Here is a 17876-nt window from a genome sequence, read left to right as displayed (position 1 = left end):
ATCTCATAGTTAAAGAGAGAGTACTCCTAATTCCTACTCCTAACTGTTTGCAAAAATTCAGCCAGCACAAAAATGAAATAAACTTTTTCCCTTCTTTTTAAGCCATAAATTACAACTCCTTTTCAGCTTTCCTTATGTAAGTGAAGGACAACCAAGACTTTAAAATCACTTCTCTGATCAAACAGAGCTGAGCTGTTTCAAAACAAAGTTGGCACTATTTATATGCCACAAGTGTTACTTAATAATATGTGTTTATTTCGTGGTTTTTTTTCTTCTTAAGCCAGATTTTCCTCACTGGATCAGCAGAATTGGCATTAACTCACTGACGTGTTTCCAGAAACAAACTGGAATGACAGCAGGAATTCTTACAGACGCTTTATAATGCAGAGGCAAACAACGTACCAAGACTCATGTCTTGGCACTCTCATGTCACTGTGAAATAATAGTTGTAGAGTAACATAGGTTATCTAAGAGCCTTCACAGTCTAATCTATCTGAAAGCTGTCTCAAATCTCCCAAGAATCCAAAAGATTCTGACACATACGATGAAGAGAACTACTTGGAAATAGGATATATTCTTTATTCCTGAATATGTAATTTACCTCTTCTTTCCCCAAATAATTTCCTGTCAGTGCTATTCATATTTTTCAGTTTTTGATAAATGATGAAGCCAGCCTGCAAGTAAAAGGGAAAAAAAAAAAAATTAATACCCTACAGAGAAACAACATTTCAAAGACTAAATTAAAAAAAGTCAAGAATTCTTTCAGCAAGCCATGGCATTAACTTATTGCAAATCCCATAAGTTCTGAGTTCTTGGGTCATGTCATACAACCAGCAGTCTGCCTTATTGCTTTGGTAATCACAACCACTTTACCTTTTACAAAAGGCAGTGTCCTGACTTTGGTCTGCATCACACTGGACACATATGACTAGATCCCAGAGTGGTCACCTTATAGAGTCAGCCACAAACAAAGCGCTCTAAGTGCTCCTCCTCCAGTCCTACCATCTGCTCCACCTCACTCAGACTTTACGTAACGCTTTAAGAGAGCAGTTGTGAATCTACTAAGACAGAACTTGTTATGAATAACAAGGGAAACATTAAGCGCACAGAATCTAACAGGAAAACACAGCCTAAAGCCAGCAATGTGCTGATTAGGCTACAGATGTTAATAAAAGCATCTTAAAGACAAAAGAGAAAGGACTTACAGTCCCACGTTTCCCTGCGACGCTCCCAAAGGCAGGCTGGGTGGTAAAGACAGCAAAGCAAGAAAGAGGCTTTGCCTGGAAAAAGCTGGTACAAGCTGCTGCACCAAAATACAGCTGAGGATAAAAATAGTGCTTCTTTCTTTATTGGTTTGGGTCCCACATCTTCACAAGAGCAAAATGCTCCACAGCTTAATGTTTAACTAGAAAACATGCACTGCTTTCTAAGTCAGAAAAGAGAACAGGGAACATTGCCCATTTCCCTTTCTCTGTTTAAGCTGGCCACAGAAATAAAATCCTCAGGAGAGAAGAGATGAAGGGTGATATTCAAGCACTGTCACGAAGAAAGATCTTCTCCTAGGAAGCAGGTAGCACCCAGCTGTACATGGATAAATCTCTTTGCAGAACTTAGAACTGAAGGAACATCCCTGTCCTTTTAAATGGTGAAAAAGCAGAGATTTTTACAGAGCTACAATAATTCACATGCAAGTTGTCCCTGCTGAATTATCCTCTAGAGGAAGTTATATTTCTTCAGAGCTGCTCATTAACTTCATCTCATGTATCATATTTAGAAGTAGCTGAAAAAAATGGATTTTGGTCCATAAGCAGCTCAGAAAAGACAATTAAGAAGCCCCCAATAGAAAACATATCTGCAAGCACTAACAAACTACAGCAAACAGCAGCAGACAACAGAACCCAAGAAAAATTACTCCAAGTGCACTGAGCAATTATCATACTTAAGAAATAAGTATCAACTGTGTCATGTGAGATAATCGCTCTGAAAGACCTCAGGCTCACTCCATACACATGCAGATAAAATTAACATGATCCCTACATCAAAATTCACTTCCTAGTCAGTCAGTCCAAATGGACAGAAATTCCTCTGACGTACTTTTTGATGCCTGTATTACTTAGCACATCCAGATAACAGCAGAGCTTCCAAGAGATCTGATTCACAAATGGGCTTCAAGAAAAAGGCAAATCTTGCAATGTCATACCACCACCTTACAAGAGGCTCAAGGAATTCTGTGGAACTGAGTTTCTCTTTTCTTTCTACATTCAATTTTATACATGAAACACACAACATAATATGTTCTTCAAGTTACTTCAGTAACCTGTCTCATTGCTGAGTCAAATACAAGAGGTAGCATCTTCTGCATAGAAGATATTACGACAGCTCTAGGCAAACACTGCAGATTAAAAAGCAAATCAAAACAGACAAGGAATCAGACTGTGAACTATGCTGTAGGATTCACACCTTCAAATATCTAATATCCACTTTAGACCATGGAACATTTCAGTGTTCAGAATGATCTGTTACAGAAAGGCATTAAAAACAGCAGCAAATAGCATGCTAGAGGAAGTGGTAATAGACTTTTTTTTGCACGTACATAAGCATCTGTGGCTGCATACAACTTCTGCTCCTCATCGAGTGGAAACTTTACCCAGTTGCCACAGCGGATAGACTTATCTTTCAGAAGCTGCTTTCCAAATAGGTGTTTTACCAAGCCATTTAGACTCCATACCTCCTTACACTTCAGCTGGGGGAAAAAAAAATAGTTGTTAAAAGGGGAAAGTAACCGTGTTTGTCAAAACATAGTCACAGGAACCACAAAGCATACCTAATACTTCAGTAGAAGCACAGAGTGCTCTAGATTAGTCAGAACAAATGAGGTCTTCAAAACAGCAATTGTTCTTTAGGCCTTGCTCTGTTCTCATCATATTGGCCATTGGGAACCTCTAGTTTCCACTCCTGAAACTACACTGTCGCAGGGCATCCCTGCATTATCAAGCTGGAAAGATTACCCTAGCTTCAGGTGAGTCCATGTGCTGTGAGGAAGTGCAACAGCACATGCAAAAAAGAAACATCTGTACAATGTAGTACAAGACTGATTAAACAAAAACCTGAAACTTAAACATCAACCCGTCTCTCCTCCAGGATTTTTACATCAGTGTTTGTAAATAATAGCAACAAGATTTAATAGAAAAACAGAAATATCAAAGTCAGCTTGTAACTGTTTTGTCATCTATTGCAAGTTTGAGAAACCAAGCATACATCAAAGACAGCAGCTTTATACCATGCTAACCATTATTCAACATACTGCAAAGCATTCTTGGAAGACTCCAGAAATCACCCTGCTATGCTGCTGTTTTCAATTGCTTTCATAATCACAGTCATCAATCACAGCTGCTATGCGCTATTGTCTGGACCGGCTCTCTCAGAGTTTGGGCAGCTTTTCTTCCAGCTCCAAGGCTCACAGGCACAGATCTCCTCTATTCTAACCCAAGAGCACTTGCAGAACATGCAGACTGTCAAGTCCAGCAGCAGTAGCAGTAGTTTGGCATTATCAGTTCCTCCCCTTGAACTGGGAATCAAAAGCCTACCAATGGCTGATTCTAGGCCCCCTCCTCTCCTCCTTCCATTGTACCATTACATCAGATGTTATTCTTTGTTCTCTCAACCTTCACTGTCAAGTTCATTTTTGGTCTGTTATCTCCTTAGCAAAAGACTTCAAGGCTGCAATCAGAGACCACAATTGCTTATCCTCATAAAATACACTGGAGTTAGATGTTGGGAGATTAAGAAAAAAAAAGCATGGGGGTGAAACGTGGAAACTCCAAGTCTAAAAAGAGCTTTTATTGCTTGAGCAAACTATTTACTCTGCATAGTTTCCAGCCCACAAGGAACTGAAACTTCAAAGCATCACAGCCCTCTCTCTTCCATCATAATGGCACAGGTTTACCTACGCCAGACAGAATCGAAGTAGCATCCAGCTACACTGTAATTTGGGATGTGCCTGACATAACACTGCTCCTAATCAGGCAGGAAGTTGCCCCATGTGAGCAGGTAGCACCAACTTCAGAGCCACAAAGGAAAATATCTGCAGTGCTGCATGTCAGGTGACAACCAGCTCTAGACTGGAGAATGGCTCAAGAGTTGGCCACATCAGACTCTGTGGGTTTGGCCACTGCTGGGACACGTATGCCATGGCTGACAGAACCCCAGGGTGACACAATCTGGCAATCTTCATCATTAGTAAATGTAAGAAATGCATTTGCAGCTGGATTGAAAAGGCTATAAACGTGAACAGATCTGAGAAGAGGGATGTATTCATTAAGAACCAGCTCACTGAAACACACAGCTTAATTCTGAAGACCTGGAGTTCTCCAGAAATAGGAACAGGTTTTTTTGTTTGTTTGTTTTTTTAAAAGCTGTACCATTTCTCTGCATTATTGTACAGAATATGCTGTAAAGATGAGGAAGCCTCCTTTCATTTAGCACATTAATAAAGTTCCCTCCCAAAACAAAAAGGTTTTAAGCTTTACTTTCTCATTAGCAATGTCAGCCAGCTCCACAAAGCTCTTCAGTTTGACTTCAAAGTCACTCATCAGCTTCCAGTGATCTCCCTCAATTCCTACGCCAGCCTTTTTAATTGTTTCATCTTCCAGCAGCCTTTTGAGTCCCTTGGGGAAACCTAGAATAGATTAAGCCCAAACATGAGAAACTAGATACTGAAAGATATCAAATAGTCGAATGGAAATGACAAAATCTAGCACAAAGGCTGCTTGCAAAAACCTGTTCTTAAGGAGGAAACACTCAAGAAGTTGCTATGTTTATGTTCCTGCTCGTGCACTGGGATGACAAACACCAATTTGCTGTAAGGTATCATCTGAAGCAAGCAGCAGTAAGATCTCTCAAATGTGCAAATTCATTTGGTATTCGAAAATAAATTAAATAAAAAAAAAAAAAAAAAAGAAATGACCTCATTTTATCTGTCTAAATGATCAGCAGAATGCATGACAATGAAAAAGCAACCCCTCCATAGAGAAAAAAATATTTTAATCCTCAGCTCTGGATGCTCATGCATTATTTATTTATATGCTTTACTGTTTTCCGCACAACATTCTTCCCCAATTAGTTCTGCTCCACATTCAGAGGAAGCACTAACCCAAAAACATGGGGAATGACCAGGAAGACTGATACTGCGTATGCACTTTCAGTGCGAATTGTGGGCCGGTCCAAGAACATATTTGGAAAACAAAATCAACCAACCACATCCTCCACAAAAGCTCAGATAAGTCAGTCTTGTGAGTAAAAGAAAAAATGAAGTCATGCAAGCATGCAAACAGGTACTACGTGTTATATTTTGATTCAGCCCAAACTGATCACACAGCAATCCTGGATCAAATGGCATTTTCAAGTTTACAGAATCAGGCAAAAACACACAGCTTTCATATCTGCTTCTGCAGGAGCATCTTATTTAAATATATACTTTCAGGAACACAAAGCTGAATACCCTGAATTATTCTTGAGTGTAGTTCTTCTCTCTACAGATATGTGCTACTCATAATTTACCATATATACACTAGCACTTAGGATCTGGCTTGGCTTTGATTTACTATCACATTTTTGCTACTGTAATAATTACTTCTGCATTTCAAGAATCTCTTTGCATCACTGATCATAATGACCTCTGTACTTGTATGGATTCTGCTGACACACTACAGACACATGTGCAGCCATAACAAGCAGCAGGGTGCTGAGGACTGCAAAGTTGCAGCTCAGATACGAGTCACCAGAAAAGTTACTGTTCTTCAGAAAGAACTGGGGTATCCAGAGCACCTCCACCATAATGCAGCACAGCGATTCCTCTGAAGAGGCAAATCCAGGCGAGCTGAATACAGGCACAAAGTAACTGCAGCTGACTTACTGAACGAGGGATTTCCTCTGTCTAAAAATATCATGAAAATCTTCAAGGGTGATAACTGCTGCTCCATTTCTTCCATCTCATTTCTAGAAAAAAAGTACTGTATGATCTAAAAAAGTCTGGGTTCCAGACCATTCAGAAGTGGAGCGTTATCAAGAACCTTCTTGATAAGTACATATAGTTAAATTTTATCCTTTATGAGATGTGCTTATACACAGACCACCTTCCTGCAGGAGAAAGTATTTTTATTCTTCCCCAATGAAAAGTGAAAAGCCTTGCCTAACATCTAAATTTTTGTAAATCAGTCATTCTGACTAAGCAAAACTTGGCAGTGGTGCCTGCCAAAAGGCTGGCATCACACCCAGTTCAAAGTGCATCTTTTTTTGGCATAAAGAAAAGCTTTAAAAGATTATTTAGGCAGAAACACCATCTTCTGCTGCTACACACTTAACAGTAGCACATATGCAACCATGCCTGGCATCAACAGGCAAACAAACACCTTCACTTCAGAATCAAAAGCGTTCCAGCTCCAAAGATCTCTCCCCCCTTGGCTTCCTTTCCTCAAATCTCTCTTCTGTGCATCTGTACATTTCTGCCTCCTGGATTGAACAGCCTCCGGCAATTAAATTTTCCACCTCATTTGCTATAAATGACAAAAGACCGAACACCAACATTTAAATTATCGCTATTATACCTCAGCATGCACGCCCCAGGGAAATCAGAGACATCTCACAGGCACAGTTTCAATCTAACATTCAAACCAAAGGTTATAAAATTGCAGCCTCCTTCCCCGCATTTCTATTTTTCCAATTTGGGTGCTTTTATTCACAGTCATAACACATTCAGAATGTTGAGCATACATCCCCCTCTCCCCACAGCTGCCTCACACCAGGTATTCAGTATTCCTTCTGGGAAAGAATGGCACAAAAATAGGAAGAAGCAGCATGATGGCCATCATTTTTGAGGGGTTTTGTTACTCAAGCCAAACTAAGAGGAAAGAGCCTGCTAAATTTAGGTGCTCTGTTTATTTTGGCACCAAAGAGATGAAAGCTCATCACAGGAGCAGGGAATTCAATTTTTGAAAACTAAATGAAAATATTCTTTCCCGGAAAGAAAAAATAATCCTTAATTCTTTTGCCCTTCTCAAAACCTAAAATGCTGTACTCTAGATCTGTGCTCAAGCTTTGGACTAAAGACGCTGTAACACACAGTTAATGCTCAGTGAGTCACTCCCTGCTTTATACCCAGCAGTGGGAAAAAGATGGATGAATTTTTTAAAACTTCACTATCAAACATAATGTGAAATATGCTACTGCTTGATGCTAAGGTTCCTAGTAAACCACAAGAAAGAGAGAGCCCCAAGTAATAGGAATAGAGGAAGTACAGTACCTGACATTGAAGAGATGTGAAACAAATAACATTTTTCCTCGGTTACACATATTTGGATTACAGCTATTTTTGCCATTTTTCCCTTAGTGTATGATGGCGGCCATTCAATATCAAATCCAACTGCAGCCCCATCTGATAAAGTCTGCCTGAAAAGAAATGGATATTCCTCACATTTAACTATTTTTCTACCAGCATGTAGAATAGCATGCTTGAGTCATCCCACGAACATGATTAAGGGAAGCACAGCTAGTACATCTTTTCTTTCACATGTTTAAGACACAGCAATTATTTTACTACTAAGACCCTAAGCAAGTGAAATTCCTGCTGGTACAGAAAGCTACACTGCAACTCCCAAACCAGACAGATTTCTAGCAGATCTCACAGTACACAGATGGCAGCATAGCAAGCCTCAGGAAACAGCCAGATACAAAAGGGGATATAATAGTTTCCAGTTCCTTGAAAGCTTGCTTTTTATTTATCATGCTACAACAGAAAGTTCTGTACACAACTTCTTTCCCTAGTAAGGTAAGCTGTGCTATGCAAGAACTGGGGAAAAATACGTATTTGCATCACGAATGAATGACCTTCAAACCTACGCTCCCGTTATGAAATAACATATACACCTGATTTATTGCAACTCTTATTTCCCAATGAAGTCAGCGAAGCTCAAGAAACTATAAATACCATGAAAAGCAGAGAAACTGCAGTAGGGCTTTTCACTGTATGCTTCCTCTTAAAGTGCCAGGGAGTGCCAGGTGCAGCCAGGATATCTGCCAGAAGTCGTCCAACCAGGGAAGCTACAACTGCGCAGCACGCTGGAAAAAAGTGTTCTGAAAACACTGCTTGTTGTAGATGAGCCTGGGTCATCCTCAGAGGGACAATTCACTGTCACCAGGAATAGGTTCAGCGTGTGCTTACAGCCAACACACAAGGCACGTTTGGCACGTAGATCAAAACAGCCTGTGCAACCAGATGTTTCCTCTGGTCAAACCATTCAACTCTGGGCACCTCAAATGCACAATCAGCAATAAGAAGTAGAGAGAGAATAACCAATCCCTTTTCAGAAAGTAAAGGGTACTCCAAAGGAACAGAGAAAGCTATTACCTGATGTCTTCTGAGAGAAGGGAGCAGTCACTGGCTTCATAGCTGTAAATGATGGAGCCACGGAACTCTAGGAATGGCAGCCCATCTTCCAAAATGCTCCTCTGAACATTAGGTGTCTGCGGGACAGCATTTGGGAAAGACTATTACTGGTCAGATGTAACCTCAGCAAAGAGACACAGCAGCACCACAGCCATTGAGTGCTGCCTCAGTGCTGTACCCCAGCAAATCCAGCACTGGTATGGATGACACATAAGAGTTCAGACCGCTGGTCTGTTCTGTTTCCCAAACTTCAAGCACTCGGACTGAAAGCCTGCAGGCTGAATTCTCACCTCCATTTTATTCTCTGCATTCTTCCAGCCAAAGAGATTCAATAGCTTTCAACAACAAGACTAGAGAAAACATTTATTTCTGTGTCAGAAGCTCCTCAATGCTATTTTTAAATGCTGCAACACTTCCACACTTCAGACATTTGACAGAAGAAAGGAGTGATTTACAATAATTTCTTAATTTAAGTAATTGAATTATTCAAACCCATTCACCTATAATCCTTGGAAAAAATCCCTATTTCAGTACGGATTCAATGTAAACCAGTACCTCACAAGCACATCAGAATTTCTAAACTGTGCCACAAAGCACAGAAGCAAACCAAGAATATGTGAAGAGGACACTGAAGGAACAACATGAAACAAGATCTGCAGTTCAGTGCAGTTGTGCACTGAAGAAGCATGGGGCTACAAATGTTTGGCTGTACCACACAGCTTTGTTTCCTTATTTCCTTAGTCCCACATCTCAACTAGCCCACTGCACTTCAAGCCAACAGATCTCTGTGAAGTTCCTTATGCATGAAGTAAATATTTTATGCTCACACAATGAAACATTTGTTTCAGTTAACGAAGGGTTAAAGTTTAACCAAAAACTGCTGGCTTTAACTTACTAGAAAGTCAAAGTGCAAGGTCCTGCACTAGGGCTGGGGAAACCCCAAGTAGAGATACGGGTTGGGTGGAGAATTGCTTGAAAGCAGCCTTGAGGAAAAGGATCTGGGAGCGCTGGCTGATGGAAGACTCAACATGAGCCAGCAATGTGTGCCTGCAGCCCAGAAGACCAACAGTACCCTGGGCTGCATCAAGAGAAGCATGACCAGCAAATCAGGGGAGGTGATTCTGCCCCTCTACTCTGCTCTTGTGAGATGCCACCTTGAGTACTGCAACCAGTTCTAGAGCCCCCAGCACAAGGACATTGTGGAGTTGGAGTGGGTCCAGAGGAGGGCCACAAAGATAATCAGAGGGTGCAGCACCTCCCCTGTGAAGACAGGTTGAGAGAGCTGGGGCTCTTCAGCCTCAAGAAGAGAACGCTCCAGGGGGACCTTATAGCAGCCTTCCAGTACCTGAAGGGGGTCTATAGGAAAGTTGGGGAGGGACTTTTTGTAAGAATATGTAGCGACAGGTTGAGGGGAAATAGCTTTAAACTGGAAGAGGGTAGATTTAGACTAGATATTAGGAAGAAATTGTTTACTGTGAAGGTGGTGAGGCCCTGGAAGGGGTTGTCCAGTAAGGTTGTGGATGCCTGCTCCCTGGAGGCATCCAAGGCAAGGCTAGATATGGCTCTGAGTAACCTGATCAATGAGAGGAGCTGGAACTAGGTGATCTTAAAGTTCCCTTCCAACTCAAACCATCCTATGATTCTGTGAAATAAAGCCTATGCTACCAGTTCCTACTTATCACCTAATGGAAGAAAAACTGCTGAAGTGAGTCTTCTGCTTTTCTCTCATGATGTAGCTTTCTAATTATCAAAGCAGTCTGTGATGCCACAGGGCCGTGTCCCTTCTAGTGGGAAATCTTATACCTAAAGTTGCTTATGTGTGCAGAGATAAATGCATCCAAGGACACGTTAGCATTCTTGGAAAACTAGAAATTTAGATACAATCTTTATGATATATTAATCCCTCTGAGCAGGAAAAGAGGCACCACAAGGACACAGCCCCACGCTGCTTTGTTACACAGCCTAACACCAAATCAATTTCCCCCCCTTGTGATAGCATACCTTCTTATCACTCAAAATGCCCTCCTGGTTATGTGCACGCATCCACTGGGGATACTTGCTCTCCAAATCCACTTTATTCATTTTATCCACATTCGTGTTACCTTTCCATTAAAAAATAAAGAAATTGATTAGTCAAAAGCCCGTACAGAGTGTAGCTATCAGCACGATGAGGCCAGAACGAGATGACTTGGGCGGTAATCAGCCCTCCGGACACAAGGAAGGGCGCTCGAAGCGCTGCCACGTCAAACCGTGGTAGAACAGTAAAGGCTCTACTGCTGCCAGGCGTCCACCTACCGGCCGGGCCCCGGGCGAGGAAGCGGGCAGCCCGGGGCCGGGCCGGCAGGCCCCACAGCGGCACCCGCCCCACAGCTACGGCCTCCCCGCAGGACAGCGGATCGGCTCCCGGCGCAGAGGCCGTGCTGACGGACGCCCCCCGGGCAGACCGAGGCTCTCAGCCCGCGCCTTCCCGCCCCCCGCTCGCGTGCCGCGTGTTTCCACAACACCGGGCCGCTCCCGCCTCAGCGGGGCGCCGCGCACCCGCGCCGCGCCCTGCGCGGAGGCACGTTAAGGCGGCAGCAGCCGCGGCGCTCACCGGGCCCCGGCTCCGCGCCCATCCGGCCCGCGCGTCGCACGCTGACCGCGTCACCAAAACAGCCTCCCGCCGAGCGTCGCCCCGCGTCCCCTCTTGCGGCGGCGGCGGGAGGTTACCCGAGGTGACGCGCGTGCGCGGCGGGACAGGCGGCCGCGGGGCATTGTGGGCGCTGTAGTCCCGTGGCCGGGCGGGCCGCGCACCCTCCGGCGAGCCGGCGGCGCCCACCGCGTTGCCGCCGCCGCCGCCGCCGCCGTCGCCCTCGTTCTCCACCGGGCGGGGCCGGGCCGGGCCGGCGGGGCGGGGCGAAGCGGAGCGGCGGGGGTGCGCCAGCCCGGGGCTCTGTGCGGCGGGGGGCGGCGGGGCCGCCGGCTGCGGGCGGTGGCGGCGGCGGGTGAAGGGCAACGACGGCGATGGGTGCTATGGGGTGAGTTGGGGGCAGCGGCGGGGGGAGGCGCGGCGCGGAGAGAGCAGGAGGGGCTCTGGCGAGCGGTGCTGGGGGCACGGCGGGAGAGATGCGGTGCTGGGGGGCGCCGGGAGACTCAGCCGGGGGCGCACGGGGGCCCTTGTGGGGGCACTGGGGAGCGACGCTGCGGGGATGCGATGCTGGGGAGCGCTGCGGGGCACGGACGGACCTATGGGGGCGCCGGGAAGCGCCACCGGGGGCATCGAGGAGGAGATGCGGTGCTGGGGGGGCAGAGGAGCCGTGCCGGGGGCACCGGCGGGCAGGATGCCGGGGGCAGCGCTGGGGACGGTGTCCCCAGCTGGGGAGGGAGGCGGTGGAGCACCCGGGGGAGGGGGAGGCGCGGCGTCCAGTGGGGTGGGTGTGGGGGTCAGGGTGCGTGGGGTTGGGAGGGAAACGGCTTGGGGTGGCCGCCACGGGTGGGCCGGGGACGCGGGGAGGTCTGTGGCACCGGAGGCCCTGGTGCGCGGTCATCAGTACTGAAGCAAAAAGGTCACGGGAGGTGCGAGGAGGCAGAACCGAAGGACACGGGGCCGGCGGCACTGGCTGCTGAGAACGGGGTTCAGGGGGACACGCGGCCGCCAGGGTGGGGAACGGAGTTTCGACGGGGGCAGCTGGCAGCGGGGAGCTGGGATGTAGGCAGCAGCATGGGTAGGGGGAGCAGCAGCGAGCAGAGCCGCCGACGGGAAGCAGAACAGGCCCCTGGTGCTGATGTTGTCATCTGCGTCTCTGTTATGTGTTATTTCCAGCTGATTGGTAAAGATGGAAAGAGGGAGAGGAGGAGGAGGAGGTGGAGGAGGAAGGAACGTAGGGGGCTCTGGCCTGCACAGGAGCATCTATTCCCAGTCCCAGCAGCAGTACCATTACACGGCCCCCTCTCAGGGGGGCTGCATGGAGATCCAGGAGCTGGCCTCCAAGAGGGTGGACATCCAGAAAAAGCGGTTTTATCTGGATGTGAAGCAGAGCTCCCGGGGCCGATTCCTGAAGATCGCAGAGGTCTGGATCGGGAGAGGCAGGCAGGACAACATCAGGAAAAGCAAGCTGACGCTCTCCCTGTCCGTGGCTGCTGAGCTGAAGGACTGCCTGGGCGATTTCATTGAGCACTATGCCCACCTGGGCCTGAAAAGCGGCCACAGGCACGAGCACAGCAATGGCAAGGAGCAGCACTTGAGGCAGCGTCAGCAGCACCCGCCGCCCTCACCCTCGGGCTCTGTGGGCTCTGAAGAGCACCCTCATAGCGTCCTCAAAACAGAGTACATCGAGAGGGACAACAGAAAATATTACCTTGACCTGAAGGAGAATCAGCGGGGCCGCTTCTTGCGGATCAGGCAGACGATGAGCCGGGGACCTGGCATGATTGGTTATTTTGGCCACAGCTTGGGACAGGAGCAGACTATTGTCCTTCCGGCACAAGGGATGATCGAGTTCAGGGATGCTTTGGTCCAGCTGATTGAAGAATACGGCGAGGGGGACATGGAGGATCGCAGGGGTGGGGGAGATGAGCCCCCTGAGCTGCCTGAGGGCACCTCCTTCCGGGTGGACAACAAGAGGTTCTACTTTGATGTGGGATCCAACAGGTATGGCATTTTTCTGAAGGTAAGTGAGGTGAGGCCACCCTACCGTAACACCATCACAGTTCCATACAAAGCATGGACAAGGTTTGGGGAAAATTTTATCAAGTATGAAGAAGAGATGAGGAGAATTTGCAACAGCCATAAAGAAAAAAGGATGGATGTCAGAGGGGACAGTGGTGAAGAGCAAGAGGGTCTCGAATAGAGTGCACTGAACTGGCCGTCTGGCAAAATAAAACAAAAAGCAGATATTGGTGAGAGGGACTGATCTATAGTAATTTGAAGTTGCCCCTTTTTTTTTTTTTTTTTTTTTTGTAAAGTCCTTTTCTGGTAGTCAGTACATAATGTTATGGGAGTCTGGTTATCATGCTATATTACACCCAAAATATCTCTGTATTTCTTAAGAAAGTACCAACCTCCCAAGTCTGTATGAGTCAGCTTCTTTGAGTGTGTAAGACTATGAAAGTATGTGTATCAGCACAAAAAAGACGGCGTTCTGACCTTTAAATAGTCTAGATAAGGCTTGTGTTGCACTTCAGCGTGGTGCAAAAAAAAAAAGCCCTCACACTGAAATGTATCGGTTTCTGCTTATGGCATTTTTTCTGGAACTGAATTCTGCCTGTACTCGGTAAGAAGGCTGAAGAGCTGAGCCATAGGGCACTTACTGCAAAAACTGTCTTCATGTTAATTGCTCAGACATGTATGAAGAGAGGGAGATGTTTAAAAATTGGGATCTGCTGGTTACTGAGTTTGAAATGATGTTCTTTGTGGGAGAAATCTCAATAACCAGTCAGACCTTTAATACTGTGCTAGTGGAGAGCAGACGATTTGTTATTAATCTCATAGTTTTGTGCTAAGCAAATAACCTGAGTATCCCAGGATATGAAACTGTGCTCAAGTGCTAAGCCTTCCAAATTAATGGCAACAAGTCGTAATCCATTCTTCATCTCCGTGTTCTGCCCACACGGGGCTGATGATTTTTTTAATGCATTCCTCAAAATTTCAAAAGCTATTTTTGTAGCCGGGGTGTTGTGGGTTCTGGCAGGAGGCTGTGGAAAGGGTGTGCTGAGCCAGATGGCTGCTGTGATTGAGGTTCCAGGGTTCCCTCCCAATTGTGAGATGAATGCGGCCACAATGTTACACACATGAGGACAACAACTGGGCATTTCTCTCCTCCTGCTGGGAGGAAAACCTTTGGGGAGTTTGGTGCACTATTTGATTCGTATCTCAAAATGCATCTCTGTCCTATTGATCTGTAATGCATTTTCAAAGCCATGGTTAAGGCTGCATCAGATTTTCTGTCACGTTGATTTTACAGATGTTATTAGTACAACATAAGACCAGTGCCCTGCCATCACCTCCTTACCGCCCTGTAGAAGCTGGAGCTGAAATCCAGCAGTTTGATGCCTGGTTATTGATTGCTAGCTTTGTGCAAAGTCCACTGGCAGCTCTGCAACCTGCACCTTACAGTCCCTGTCAGAATTCTCTGCTGGGAGGGAAAATGCATAGAATTACCAGGCCTGAAGACTTTGAAAATTCTTGGTTATTTCTTAGCAAATGGATACATATCATTCAAGGGGCTTTTTTCAGCCATTGGGTGCTGGTTCCTCTCCTTCTGAAATCATTGGGAATTTGGTTGAGCTCCAGGTACTTTAAAGAATGTGTTGCCCACCTTTAAGGTTTGTTTGAAGGATGTGTTACTCTGACTAGTCAGATATTTATAATCACTTGCATTGTATTTTGCAGAGTGGCCAAGTGTGCACGTGGACCAGATGTTTTCCAACTCAACCATTCCACTTTTTTTTAAAATCTGTTCAGAAAGGTATTTATCTTCACTCTTAGTCTGGACCCACCTGCACACTGCATGGCCACGCTAAATCCAAAAGCTATTGCCTGTTATGATATTAACTATAGGAAGATAAGCTGGGGAGGCAGGGGTGGGATTTGAGAGGATAATCTGGACTTTACTTTGGGTACCAATAACAGTCAATCTGTTTTAACTTTAAAAAAAGGAAAAAAAAAAAAGAAAAAGAGGAAAAAAAAAAAAAAAGCTTGCATCAAAATCACCAAAGAATCTTTAGGAAATGTCACAGTTGTGACAGAAAGTAAGAAAGTTAATTTCACTGTTTTAGGTGATTCGCCCTTTACATAAAACTACATATAGCAGTTACAGCAAGCAAACATTTGGCTTAGTGTCACAACAACCATCCATTTCTGCACAGACTGCTCTTTCAGGTACTTTTTCAAGTCTGTAAGACATTTTCTCATTCCACCACTTGAACTGCTAGCAGACCACAATGAATCAGCTAGAGGCATTATGGGGTACTGGTTCATCTTTGCTTCTAGGCTTTGGTCGCAATGTTTTTAACAGGTTTGGTTAGCAAACAATTACAATAACTTCTCGTCCCAGTTGGTGTGAAACCAGAGTTTAGCAAGCAAGTCCTGGATGCACAAGTCAGCACGTCGCTGGCTGCTGCTGCCCATTACAGTGCCTGGAGTAACAATGAACTTATCACAGATCCTAATCAACTGGAGCTATGAATGTACAACTCTTTTATGCCCGCCTTCCTGCTCCCGTGTGGCACCCCTCCCCTACGCGCTCGACATCTTCCAGTCCAAGCCCACGTCTGTGTCAATGCATCGTAAAAGCTGCCATGTTAGAATTTGCTTAGGTTAGGTGTTGTTGTAAGTGGTCATGCATTCCTTCTGTTCCTTTGGTGTTAGTAAGGAAAATACTTGCAATGGGCAAAGTGATTGAAAAGGCCTGTTTATTATGTCTTTTATTATCATGTCTTTTGCTTTAAAGAAAAAAAAAAAAAGATGAGATGCAAAATGGCTTTTGTTATTGCTACTCACTTGCCATTTTGACAAGAGGGTATCTAAATGCAGCTGGCTGTATCTTAGTAAGACTAGTATCTCTGTGTGTTTAACCCATTTGTTTTTTTTTAATCTTTTTCCTGAGTTAATTAATTGGCCTTCTGATTGCATTAGTGTACTGTAAATAGCAGCCAGGAATCCAGTGCTGGCTGTGCAGCAGGGCTGGTTCCACGGGATTCACTAATGCATGTACTCTCCCCGCGTGGGATGCACCTTAGTATCCAAAACTGGATGGGATCTTCAAGTTCACAGCCGACTACCAATGGGTAAACCACTAGCAACAGGTTTCCACGGAAATGTAAAGCACTGGTGCTTGCAAATATTGTCATTGGAGGATAAAACAGACCAATTCAAAATGTAGCAATGCAAGATTGTACCAGTTAGATTTGGAAACGGGTTCATCATTATTTTTGGCAGTGCATTTTCAACCTCTGAGAGCAGCAATAATGTAGGCTGCTTGTGTGCAGAAGGGCCCGTTGCAATGCTTGGGAATGCTGTGTTCCTCATGCATTTCAAATGTTCATTCTCTGTGCCCTAAAACTGCCATGTCCCTTAAACTTGAGAAAACACAAGCTTATTTGCACTAGAAAGTACGGCCAAAAAAAATTCTAGGAGGACAGGGTGAAGAGTACCAATCTGAACCTCTTTTCTCATGAGAGAATTTCCTATTAAAGTCCTCACCTCTGTTTCAAAATTGTATGGTCCAGACAGAAGTCTGTCAGTTCAATAAGAAAAGCCTAATGCACTTTATACTGTGTAAATAATAGGAGCACATTTCTGCCACTGGTCTGGCAAGGGTGCTTCAGCATTGTAATCTGAATCTAGAAGAGGTCATACCCTGCATGCACATGTCTGATATGGACCTGTTGTACCTTCTTGACCCAGTTCCTGGACAGGTGCGGTAGTGCAGATCCTCTGAGCTCATCAAAGCGGGACACTGAGATGTAGTGCGCAGTGCTGCTGAACAGCCTGAGCTGGTGGCAGTGCCTGCTGTGGCTCTCTGGCAGCTTAGGTCCGTTCCGAATGCTGTTGCTGAGCCTGACAAACAAGATTTTCACGGCCACACCAAGTTCTTGTGCTTAGCTTTCCCTTCCGTTGGCGCAGACGCTCGTGCCGTCCCTCAAGGGCTTGTTTTGAGAAAAAGGTGTCATGGAGGCTTTGCCAGCTGACCCCCACCTGCTGTGAAGAAGCTGCCTTTCTTGGCAAAGGACTAGCAGAGCAGCACACTGACAAAGGGCTGGAAGGCTTCCTGTGGCCAGGTTCCCCGCATGGCACTGTGAGGAGGTGACAGAAATCACATCTTGGGGATACGCATGGTGGGCTCCACCCTGAAAGATGCAGCCGTGGCAGTAATCTGCTCTTTGTCGTGTTTCTTGTATGTACTCAATATATAAAAATTCATATTCATGTATAGGCGTTAATATATTTATGTGAGTATATTGTAGCCTGTAGTAGCTCATAACAAAATAATCTATTTATCTGAAGTACACAGTCTAAAGATGGGGCTTAAAAGGCAGTTTCTCATACTATCAGTTTGGATAAGCGCGTTATTTCACTGAGAGCACTTTGCCTGCTGCTTATCATGGCCCTTTTAAGATTTTGGCTTTTAAGCACTTTCATCTCTTAGGTTTTCAGTGAGGCTGCGAGGAAAATATAGGCAAAAGAAGGGAAAACTTTACTTCGAGGCACAGTGCAGGAAAAGCAAGAGCTGCAGGTAGCAGCCAGTTGCTGCCCCACGGGTCACGTTGCATTCCCATGCCATTTTAAAATCCCTCTACTCTGCAAACCTCTACATTCATAAAATATGCCATTGTAAGGATAAAAAACCTGTCCTTTATTAAAAAAAAATCCCAATCAATTACCAAAATCAGAGTTGGCATTCCATTTTTTTTTCTGCTGAAGATATTGTAGTCTAATGGTTATACCATTTAT

At 45.2% G+C, this 17876-nt stretch overlaps 2 protein-coding genes across 11 annotated transcripts in view; one reads left to right on the top strand and one right to left on the bottom strand.

The window, feature by feature from the left end:
* The window catches only part of WRN (WRN RecQ like helicase), a 41767-nt gene extending 30547 nt beyond the window's left edge, over positions 1–11220 (bottom strand). For 3 of the 9 annotated variants that reach the window (XM_031607528.2, XM_031607530.2, XM_031607529.2), the window contains exons 1-7: positions 11037–11220; positions 10445–10545; positions 8405–8520; positions 7301–7446; positions 4530–4678; positions 2594–2743; positions 602–674 (exon numbers count right to left, since the gene is read on the bottom strand). In XM_031607528.2, coding sequence (XP_031463388.2) covers positions 602–674; positions 2594–2743; positions 4530–4678; positions 7301–7446; positions 8405–8520; positions 10445–10545; positions 11037–11058 — 757 coding nt within the window. In that variant the 5' untranslated portion in view covers positions 11059–11220. Of the gene's footprint in view, positions 1–601; positions 675–873; positions 1150–1205; positions 1794–2593; positions 2744–4529; positions 4679–5914; positions 5998–7300; positions 7447–8404; positions 8521–10444; positions 10546–11036 lie in introns of those variants that run through there. The other 6 variants (XM_090138755.1, XM_090138756.1, XM_090138757.1 and 3 more) reach the window with 6 other exon arrangements.
* A 117-nt stretch (positions 11221–11337) lies between these two features.
* PURG (purine rich element binding protein G) overlaps positions 11338–17876 on the top strand; it is a 25682-nt gene continuing 19143 nt past the window's right edge. Inside the window, exons 1-2 of one of the 2 annotated variants that reach the window (XM_090138752.1) lie at positions 11338–11460; positions 12246–13073. In XM_090138752.1, the coding sequence (XP_089994878.1) occupies positions 12259–13073 (815 nt within the window). In that variant the 5' untranslated portion in view covers positions 11338–11460; positions 12246–12258. Of the gene's footprint in view, positions 11461–12245; positions 17869–17876 lie in introns of those variants that run through there. The other variant, XM_031607491.2, reaches the window with a different exon arrangement.

The sequence above is a fragment of the Phasianus colchicus genome, chromosome 4 (assembly GCF_987193195.1).
Source record: "Phasianus colchicus chromosome 4, bPhaCol1.hap1.1, whole genome shotgun sequence".
NCBI classification, from domain to species: domain Eukaryota; kingdom Metazoa; phylum Chordata; class Aves; order Galliformes; family Phasianidae; genus Phasianus; species Phasianus colchicus.
The sequence above is the reverse complement of the archived record's forward strand: the minus strand, read 5'-3'. Positions and strand labels throughout refer to the sequence as shown.